Source organism: Poecilia reticulata, linkage group LG22 (assembly GCF_000633615.1).
Source record: "Poecilia reticulata strain Guanapo linkage group LG22, Guppy_female_1.0+MT, whole genome shotgun sequence".
NCBI classification, from domain to species: Eukaryota; Metazoa; Chordata; class Actinopteri; order Cyprinodontiformes; family Poeciliidae; genus Poecilia; species Poecilia reticulata.
Genome location: NC_024352.1, coordinates 2866215 through 2876958, shown reverse-complemented (window position 1 = coordinate 2876958; position 10744 = coordinate 2866215). Strand labels below are relative to the sequence as shown.

The 10744-nt window shown below is 42.5% G+C and overlaps 2 protein-coding genes across 3 annotated transcripts in view; one reads left to right on the top strand and one right to left on the bottom strand.

Annotated features, from left to right (window-relative positions):
• Positions 1 to 287: 287 nt before the first annotated feature.
• ankrd9 (ankyrin repeat domain 9) lies at positions 288 to 2290 on the top strand. Its single transcript, XM_008398702.2, has one exon. The coding sequence runs from the start codon at positions 1046 to 1048 to the stop codon at positions 2057 to 2059; it is 1014 nt and encodes a 337-aa protein (XP_008396924.1). The 5' UTR covers positions 288 to 1045; the 3' UTR covers positions 2060 to 2290.
• A 3055-nt stretch (positions 2291 to 5345) lies between these two features.
• tecpr2 (tectonin beta-propeller repeat containing 2) overlaps positions 5346 to 10744 on the bottom strand; it is a 29360-nt gene continuing 23961 nt past the window's right edge. For both annotated transcript variants that reach the window (XM_008398698.2, XM_008398701.2), the window contains exons 24-27: positions 8973 to 9121; positions 8052 to 8193; positions 7767 to 7916; positions 5346 to 6879 (exon numbers count right to left, since the gene is read on the bottom strand). In XM_008398698.2, coding sequence (XP_008396920.1) covers positions 6728 to 6879; positions 7767 to 7916; positions 8052 to 8193; positions 8973 to 9121 — 593 coding nt within the window. In that variant the 3' untranslated portion in view covers positions 5346 to 6727. The remainder of the gene's footprint in view (positions 6880 to 7766; positions 7917 to 8051; positions 8194 to 8972; positions 9122 to 10744) is intronic.

Sequence of the window (10744 nt, the reverse complement as noted above, 5' to 3'; positions counted from 1 at the left end):
GGTTCAGCTTCAGCCTTTTCATTTTTTGGTAAATTACTGGTTCGCAAAATAGCACTTTTTTATGTTTTTAATTTATAGATCATTTGAATCTGAAGTTGAACCATTTCCACAACAATGTATTTCAAAGTACTTTACACCATAAAATCATAATGCAGCCAAACGGCTAAAAACATGACCTTTTGTCAAATATCACCACCAAAATCATCAGGGAAATATGTCAGATATGTTGCTGAATGTTCCAGTTATTATGAACAAAAGACAACAAGAAATAAATAAGGGATCTTTTAGCCTTTATTTAAAAATAATTCGGTGTTTCAGCAGTTTTGCAGTTTCCCGAGTTTGATCCTGATTAGTGGAGAACAGAAGCTGAATGATGAATTTCCCATAAAACACATGTATACATTTAAGGTATAAAATCTAATAAACTTTCTATTTCAAATTGTCCAGAAGGTTTTGTAGCTTTAAACATTTAGTGGAATCAGGTGTTCAAATGTAAAAGTTGCTGACCCCAGATCTGGACTCAGTCCAAACTCAATAAATACTTTATTGATCCCAAAGGAAATGTTGTAAGTCACATTCATTCAAAATTATTCAGAGTTGTTACAGATGGACAATAATCTGTGAATGCAATAACAACTGAGGCCGACAGGTTGACCAGGAGATCTGTCAGCCTCACAGCTCCGTCCTTCACATCTGATAGTGAACCATCAGCCAAGTGTTATATAATGGTGAGATTTGCTCAATGTGGAAGGACTACTGCACCCAACAAGGTCAATGATCCCAGATAAGTTCACACACCAACACACACACACCAACACACACACACACCTCTGACAGGATCACATATTTACAATCCAAATCATTTCTTGTCAATAAAAACACTAGTACACATGTTTACATCCTGTGACTGGGCTACCGTCCTCATTAGAAGCTGCAGTAGTTACAAGTCCACTATGTTCTCTATGTGAGACACTTGATCCCCCCCCCTCACCCCCCCTCACCCCCTGTCGTGTCCCAGACTGTACTACAAACATGCAGTGCGCACATGGAGCTGCATGAGGGCGGAGCTCTGCATAGTTTCCAGGCTATAAAAGTGTGCGGGAATGAGCGAGAAGTTTGGACTGAAGAAACACACCAGCTGTTCCTCCAGTCTTCTCAGGGAGAAGCGACCTGTTTTCTCCCGCCGGAAGCAGACTCTGTTGCCCTGCTGCTGTGCGCGGTGATGCCGTGGCTGCGGTCCTCCTCCTCTTCCTCCACCGGGCAGTGCCTCTCCTGCTCGCCGTGTCAGCGGGAATGTGAGCGGACGGCGTTCTCCTTCTACTGCGCGGTGCGGGAGCAGCTCCCGGTCTGGCTGCTGGAGGAGATGCGCAGCATGGAGGTGTTCTGCTGGGACAACGGAAGCCCGAGAGCCTTCCTGCCGTCCGAAGCCCTGCTGTACGCTATAGTGCACGACCACCAGGACTATGCGCGCTACCTCCTCAACAGGTACTCGGTGGGCGCGCTCCGAGCCCCGGCCTGCAGCTTTTGCTGCTGCCCCGGCAGCGGCGCGCCGCACCTGAGCGTGGCGGTGCGCTACAACCGCGTGACCGTCCTCGGCATGGTGATGGAGGCGCTGAAGGACTGCGGCGGCCCGGCCAAGCGCAGGGAGTACCTGGACGGCCGCGGCGGTTGCCTTCACGCCGCGGACGCCGGGAAGACCGCGGTGCAGCTGGCGGTGGAGCTGTCGCATCCCGAGTGCCTGCTGCAGCTGCTGGTCCACGGCGCTCGACCCGACGGCCTCGAGGTGGCGCTGCAGAGGCTGGTGTCGTGCATGGTTTCGGAGCGGCAGCAGGCGCAGCGGTGCCTCGACTTCCTGCTGCTGTTTCTGGCCAAGCCGCCGCTGCTGCCGTGCCTGCGGGACGAGCCGCAGCGCTGGCAGGGGCTGCTGGGGAACAGGGTGTTCAGCTGGCTCTGCGGCCTGGCCCCCTCCCCCCTGCTGCTGCAGGCGCTCCGGTGTCTGGCCCAGTCCGGATCAGACCGCATCACTTCGCTGCCGGACTTCCTGCAGCCACACAGCTGACAGTGACGACATCTGTTGTGGAAGACAACCTTGAAGGACTGCTGCGACTGGACAGTTTAAATATGCTGTAAATAACATGTAAATATTCCCCAAATATACATATTATAGTAAAAATAAGCGGGCTTGTGGAATCTATACTGGACTAATGGATCATAAGCTTTATTTATGTGCTGGTTTAGTTGTAATCTGGCAGTTAAATGGTGCTGAATAAATGCCTGATTTTTTTGTTTTGTTTTGTTTTGTTTTGTTTTTCTTGTCAAAGTTTCTGGGTTGAGCATGGAGTCAAATGATGACAGCACTGCTCCAAATGTTTGCTGAAAAACAAACATTTTGATCTTTTGGATAATTCACATGACCCAAAAGAAATTTCTAGTCTAAACATTCAGTCCCTCCCCTTCACTCTGATTCTCTAAAATAAACCTACAGAAGTCCAGCTGTAAGGTAACCACTATATGCGACACATTGGAGGGCCAACAGAGTGAAGGAAAAAATATTTCTAGTTGGCTTTTTCTATATTTGACAGCAGTTTGTGCATGTGTGTGTAAATACCAATAACAGAAACAGTTCATCTTCCCTACTGCCGCTTCTCCAAACACTCGTATGAGTGTCAAGAAGAAAACGAATATGTCTTCATAAAGGCATAAAAAGTCGTCTTTAAAGTCCTGAAAAYCTGCAGAAAGTGAAATGTTCTACACTGAAAAAAACGTTTTTTTGGTCTAGTTTGTAGTGGAGTTATCTGAGTATACTTGAAATGAGACAAAAGTCATTTATTCAACAAGACGTGGGAACTTTTTGTTTTTAGTCAATAATTCCTTAATATTAATAAAAATGTACTAGTTCCACGGGCAGATTTTATAAGCAAAAAAATATAAAATAAATCTGTGAAACTACTTTTTTTCTATTACTATTAAATAAGTCTTTACTTAAACCAAGCTCTTATATCTTGCTGAAAAGTTACTTCTAAGTAAATTTTTCCTTATTTCAAGTGAACTAAGAGATTTGCACTAGAAACTAGACCAGAAATACATGGTAAGATTTATCRTTTTCACAGTGTGTGAGCATTAGAGGCTATCAGTTTATCAGCTCTTACAGCCTCATGCAAACAAAGACATCAGCCCAGAAATTGCTTACTCARAGAGTCTCAGGATAAGCTTAGCAGTAGGGTTAAAGGTCGTCTATCTCCTCCGTCTCTTTCTCCACAAAACAAACGTATAGAAAAATAAACGCATACCTAAAATTAGTGAGTTCAGGCCAATAGTTTTCATCACCTTTTGGATGGTGAAAACATTCATCCCTGTTGTACGAGGAAAATTATGTAATGAGAAAGGATTTTTCTCATTACCATCTCCCAAAAGTTGGGTTTTTGTTTGCTTTGTTGGAATATGCCAGCATATTGTGTTGTCAAGTTTTAGGCAGGACATTACAGAATAGAGTGAAACCATGAACCGCCAGGGTCTGACGGAGCCCCTCGGTTTGAAGTGTGGAGTCTKGTTTTAGCTCCACAAATCGATCTTACACAGACAAACATGCTGCATCCGTTCTTTCAAACATAAACTGTCCACACTGTTATCATTGGAAACAACATTAAGGAGGAAGCAGCTGATCAGCAGTGAAAGCCAGTGCTGTGCKCTAAACCGTCTGGCTAATGGAAGTGTCCAATAAATGTGTTTGCAGTTGATTGATTCAGTCTTACTATAAAGAACGGACAGTAACCATTCTCAGCCAATCATTCTTAGGTGTATAGTCATAAAGACTCCAGTTGCTTCAGGTGTTTACTTCAACAGGGACCAATAAAACAGAATCAATTAAAAATAGTAATGAAGCCTTAAAACATAACAGCTGAGCCAGATGTAGTTACTCCTAACATCTGGCAGACAAGTTGGCCGGACCAAACTCTTCCTCCGCAGGTAGTCCAGGGTTAGTCGACAACTTTTGGAAATATTTCCTGAAATTCCGTGGTGTCTAATCTCCCTGCAAGACAATACTGAGGACCAACTGTCTGGGACAACCGTGATAATAATGGATGACCTTTTGGTCAACTGGATTATTTAAAATATTTCCCCTAACTGATGAGAGGGTCTGGACCGTTATGATGCAGGTGAACGACTGGAGTTATATATCYGTCCAGTGAGGTGTCAGAACCTGCACTTCCATTAATCACAGAAATGTGCAAATTGTAATTACAAAAATAAATTTACTTAATGGRAATAAGTCAATTTCGGRAAAAAAAAAGCCACATCTTTTGATAAAGYTTTTGTGGTAGGATGAGGTCATTTTTCAAAATAAAAGTATTATGCAAAATGCAATAAAAATACTTTTCTTTGTATCACATGACTCATGCAACTAAAAGCCGGACGCTACTACTGGCAAAAACGACGAATTAGACAACAGGAGKTGRTATTGTTTTTTTGTTTTTGTTTTTCGGACAATGTTCAGCTGGCTCCAGCAGAGCTCATTTTAAACGCGTCCTGTCCGGCAGTGTGACGATGCCACGCTCTTGCCTACTAAGATGGTGCGTATCACTTCCAGTTCAGACTTGTGGGAACAATGTATTGTTATCTTGTGTCAAGGTGAGGCAAAACAGATTTACTTTCACAAATGGAGCATTACTGCTTCTGCCATGATGCTCCACTTGATGTATAAATAATTTAAGTAGAAACTTCTTTAGGTTCATTTTAAATGTAATGGACACAGAGAAAAAAAAAGAAATGAGAAAAGAAAGGCAGAAAGATTGTTGAAAGGGTTCAAAAGGAAAGGAGATGGGAGTAGAAGAAAGAAAGAAGCATAGGAAGAACACCAGTCAGCCCCGTTGCAGACTGCCTCKAAACCTGTAGAAACAGAGAAAAAAAGCTGGAAATCCACCTGGCAGAGGGTGTATGATGTTGAAAGACCCGAAACACCCTCTGAGTCCAGGAACATCMCAGCTGATGTGCTCAGATGCGTCAGTGGAAGTATTCACACAAGGTTAGAGCTGACAATCTCTTTTCCAAGTTGCAAATTATTATTTACAATTTGGGAAAATGTAAAAAAAAAAAAAAAAAAAAAAAAAAGTGGAAAAGATTAAATGTTTTTCCTGTCTGTGCAATAAAACATCTTTTACAGAGTGACTGACTAGCTCACCTGACAATCACAGTTTGTCAATTAAAGCCTCAACACTGTGGGATCACAAGAGAGCAATACTGACCTTCTAGTTGTCGAGCTACTCAGGAGAGCTTTGTGTCTGTGCAGAGAACATCTCTCATTGCATGCTTCAGTGAAAAACGATAATTAACCATTTGCAAGGGAGTGTAATAAAGATTAAAGTGAGCAGAACTTTATTCCTTTAGATTTAAACCCAGAGCAGACTGATCAGTGAAACAGGGATAATCAGGGGACATGGGGTTTTACCAGGGATCATACAAGTTTTCATTTCCACACACAGTCAACAAATCTTTGTTTCAACAATTCCTCTAGCTCAGTTTCTTTGGGTCTCGAATCTTCAGTTATCAACTAAAACTGATTGCAGCTACTGGGATAAAACTGTCCATAGGACAGCAGTGACAGTGAATCCAYTTTATGCTTGAATATTTTGCTCTTCTCAGTGTTACCGGGTCATTCTCATTTATTATTTAGCGTGAAAGCACAAAGTAAACTTTTTGAAGTAGTCAGGGTTGTGCGGTTGGTTAGAGTAGTTAGAGAATTAAACTCAGAGAAGAAGAAAAAAAACTTTTGGGAGATACTGATGTGCTCCCTTAAAATTCCACAAATGCATAAAGATAACCGATAAAAAGAAACCAAAAATACTCACAAAATAAAATGAACTAATTCACAGCAGAAAAGTGATGACAGGGAATCAGTAAGGACCCGTACGAGTGAGCAGGGGACAAACTGAATGACATTTTACTCAAATGCTCCTTAAATGTCCTGGGTTGGTCATGAGTTACAGAGGAAACCCCGTCAAGCTGCTATGTACAGTGTCCGAAGGGTCTGGATTCCAGTTCTGAACTCAAACAGTCTCAGTCTGTTAAACTGACAGGAAGTCCTCAACCCCTTCAGTAGTGTTGCAACATATGAAGACCGACAGCCCTAAAGGTAAAAGTCTGTGACTGACAGGCTGGACGCCCAAATCCTCACAAACAGAAAGGCAACTCAGAACTTTGTTTTGATTTATGGGAAGCCATCAGACGAGGAATATGGCATATTCTGTGTTTAAATAAAAAAAGGAAAAAAAGAAAAGTTTTCCTTCCGTCAAGTGAATGGGTCATGAATGCAGCACCATGTGAGTGCGTCCAGCCAAGGAAAGGAGAGAAACAGTTTCAAATGGACTAAGCCAAACTCAGCTGTCTAATGTCTCCTTTTAGTCCAAAACATTTACTTAAGATGAATTGTAAAGCTAATTTCAAACCAGCTTGAAGAGCTGAACTGGTCTGGAATAAATATTAGCARAGTTAAATAAGGTTAAAGTGCTTCCTGTTACAAAAATAAGATAAATTCCCTTCATTTCATTTCACACCTGGTSTTCCCAGAGTGACCCGTGCAGCAGACGCTGCAGGATGTGATGTCATCGGCCTGCTCAGATTTGGTCCAGCTGTGAAGTCACACGATGGGAAGAGCAACGTCGATGACATCACAACGTTCTTCCAAGCCGATCCCGATTCAGATGACCAGCAGCAGAGACGGTGTCGCCGGTCAGATCAGCTCCCATTCATCCTCAACATCCTCTCCTCCGAGCACGGCGCCTGCAGGCGGGGCGGCACTGGGCATGTGTGGGAGGAGCTTTGTCAGCCGTCGGCACAGTCCTCCAATGGGAGTCACCGCCCACAGCTCTTCCTCTGGAGTCACTGAGCAGAGAGGAGACATTGGCTGCTTCAGCGCTCGATTTTCTTTATCATCCAGCTGGAATCAATGTCGGCTTCTGATCAAAGATCGACTGTTTTACGACTCACATTCCAACCTGACTGGAGGCGCCCCGGTCCAATCCAACATCACACCMGTTTAAAACACACCATATCATTTGTACAGCTAATTTTTCATAATCAGCGCCWGTCTTTTCTTGGATTGTACAACGCTGTGTTCATCAAATCTGTGCTTTTTGCTTGTAATCCAAGCTTTTCCAACACCTTACCAGAGATGAACTTGTTCTTTTTAAACCTGTTTTAGCACCTCTAAAAAATACAGGGGCYATCATTACAAWTTTCTGAGACAGCCTAGTTTCAAACYAAATATAATATATACATAATCTTACCTTATAACATATAACCTGCCTGAATAATAATAGGTAAAATATGGCTGTATTAGAAGGGTGTTCCTGTGTTTGGTGTTATTTCTACCCGTTCATGTTTTAATGGGCCACTTTGATTGTTTAAAAGCCACTTAGAGGTGTGTTCCTGTTTCAGGAAACCAAAGTTAATAAAAGATTGGAGTTGTCAGAAAACGTCACTCTACACTAAAAAAATAAGACAGAGTGGATGTAGAGTTTTTAGCAACATATGAACAACAGAGTATTTATTCAAAAGTTTCYCATTATCTTTTTATGCCTCATCGGTTTTTAAAGACTGCAGCTCTAGTTGATAATTATCAGATTAAATACACAATTCACTTTTTCTTTTGTTTGGGCAAATGGTTAGAACACTCAAAGGAATGGGAGTGAAGACGGGCTGTGATGCAAACCTATCAAGGTGTGTCATGATGATGTAGATTCAACTGTAACTGGTGTGAACCGTCTTACCAGTAAACCAGTTAGTGTTTCCAGGAATCTTCTTCCAGTAATCTCCAGCAGGGTTCCGATCAGAAATGCCATAACGCCGAGCCAGTTCTCCGTTTACACACCGAACCCAAACAGTCTGACAGCTGACAACCATCTGACTGACAGCCAGTCCTGCACACACACACACACACACACACACACACACACACACACACACACACACACACACACACACAGAGTAAACCAGTGGAACACACAGAATGGACAGGTAATGTACATCGACAAAGCAGTCAGAGAAAGAAGTACCTGGTACCAGCTCCCAGTCTGTCCCAACAGGCATCTCATCACTTAGTCCAGTTCTGACAAACACACTTCCCCTGTTGTCCAGAGCCCAGAGGAGATGATCGTTAGGACTCGTCTGGATGCTGACCAGCTGGACTCCTATTGGCTGTAAAGATGTGACAGGTCATTGTTGCATTATGGATGTCTGTAGAATGACTCCATGGAGCTGCGTTTCCATTAACCATAAAATTGCCCAAACTGAAGTTAAGAAAATAAAATTGCTTAATGGAAACACAGCAGTTAAAAAAAAATAGATCAGGTTTTTGTGCTAGGATGAGACAGATTTTCAGCCATATCCAAATATAAGTAGTTCACAAAACTACAATGGAAACACTTTTCTGCATCACACGAGTCACATGACGAACATTTGGATGTTACAACTGGTGAAAACCACAAAGAACACGACAGAAAGTAGAAGGAGGACGATGGTTTGYTTTTGTAGGCGGGGCTTCTTGCTCCGACCCCTGAATAAGATGAGGATGTCTCTTCTGATTGGCTAAAAGATAATGAGCTCTGACTTATGAATATATCTCATGTAACTGTGGGTGCCATGATTTTTAATGACTTATTGTGTGAATAAGCTTATTCACGCATGATTTTAATTTCATTTCCTATTTAAATAGAAACACAGTACTAATGAAAGTTTGTTTCTTCAACATCAGCAAAATATAAACAAAGATTTGCACACATTTGGAACGGAAATGCAGCTGGTGTCCATCCCATCCCTACAGTGCAAATACCTGTAGGTATTCATCAACCAATGAAAAATATTGAAGAACACCTGAGACACAGACCACTGCTCCACTGGACCATCAACATTTTTCACACGAAGCTGATTTGGGACCTCTGTCAGATGGACAAACAGCAGCATATTGAAGCCGTTACCTGTGAAGGCGGTTCGATGTAGATCCAAGCCGGCATCATCATGCTCGCATTCAAAGGCTGAGTTCCAACTCTGAAGTAGACGAGTCCTCGACTGTCCACTGACCAAACATTCTGGCTGCCACAGCTTACRCTGACCAGACGAACACTTCCTGAAGGAAAAACGGGAACACTTCGTTATGGAGCCTGCATTAGGATTTTCAAACAGATGTATGCAAAACCTAAAGCTGCTGCAGGTGACTTATATAAGTTTAAAAAAGTTTTTAAAAACTGTCACCATGTTATGACAGTATCACATGAAACAAATGAGCTGTGAAAAAAATTAAGCTAATTAAGTAACTTTGCGTTGCTCTAAAACATAAGATCCCATGAAGACATATTTTGGTTTGTGGTTGTAATGTGGGACAACTGGGTTGGGATCTCGATCCGGGCTCCTTCTGCATGTTAACTAGTCTCTCCAAATTGTCCTATGGTGTGTGCGTGTGTGTGTTTGTGCGCAGTTGTTTGCCCTGTGATGGATTGGTGACCTGTCCAGGATGAGCCCTGCCTCTCACCCAATGGCTGCTGGAGATGGGCTCCAGCCCCCCAGCAACATGTAAGGATAGGCAAAGTAGATAACGGATGAATGGTTGTAATGTGRCCAAATGTAAAAAAAAGAAAGATCCATCCTTAGAAATACTTTTGCAAAGCACTATTTATGACAGACTTTACTAATTAAAAATAACCACATTTTAAAGAAAACCCAACAACACACTTTATTGTATTTATTTACAGGCATGGCTGATATGTATATTACTGCCTGCAGCTCTGGGCAGCTCAGGGTCAACAAACAGCCTGTGGCTCAGGTGACAGAGTGGCTGTTGTGTAATCTGAACATTAGAAGTTGGTCAGCAGGTCTTTCATGAGCTAAAGTGTCATTGGGCAACTTGCTGTATCTGCTGCCAAAAGTGAATGATAGCCTAAAAGTGCTACATGTGTGGAAAACAGCAAGCAGTGTATAAATATGATGAAACTGTAATCATAAGATGTAGATCCTGGGTGTCCAGTTCCAGTCCTCCAGGCAGGGCTGATGTCCTGCCAGTTTTCAACGTGTCTCTGCTCATTCAGATGGCCCAACAACCTGCTCAGCATGTCAAAGTTCTGCAGACATTCTGCTAATGAACCATCATYCTGAACCAGGAGAACAAAAAATGCAGAATATGGTTTTCTCAGACGTGATAGTCCAGTAGACTCAATTGGGGACCAAAATTGCAACATTTATTACATTTTCAGCTGCTGTGGTTCTCTTTCACACTGCACTGCGTCAAACTAACCAAAACCTTTGAAAAATCTATTCACCTCCTTGCTTGTACACCAAAAGCCACTGACGGAAACAACATGAAAATCTCTGAACGCAATTTCCTTCTTCATGAAATGAAAACAAAAATGGAGTAGAGGAAATTTTAGCAGTTGGAGGATTTCTCTTTTGTCTTTGGTAGAAGACCACAACTCATTTCTCCTGCTAGCCCCAAACTAGTGTATTTGTTTTGGCTAGATTTCCCCAGAATGCCCTATGCATTAGTCCATTTCCTGCTTTTTGGAGCAGTCGCCAGTCCGCGAGGTTTGTAGACAGACCAGAGTTCGTTTTTTTGGTCAAACTACAAACCTCGGTCTCAGTTTGGCTGACGTAAACTCTGGTTCAGTTTGAATGCATATGAGAATACCGAACGGACCAGAGACCGCTCCAAAAGTAGGAAGCACAATATAGCGCAGGTCATTCTGGGTAAATATAAACA

Excerpts from the sequence above, each read along its gene's own strand:
- ankrd9 (XM_008398702.2), top strand. The coding sequence starts at position 1,046 with ATGGAGCTGCATGAGGGCGGAGCTCTGCATAGTTTCCAGGCTATAAAA.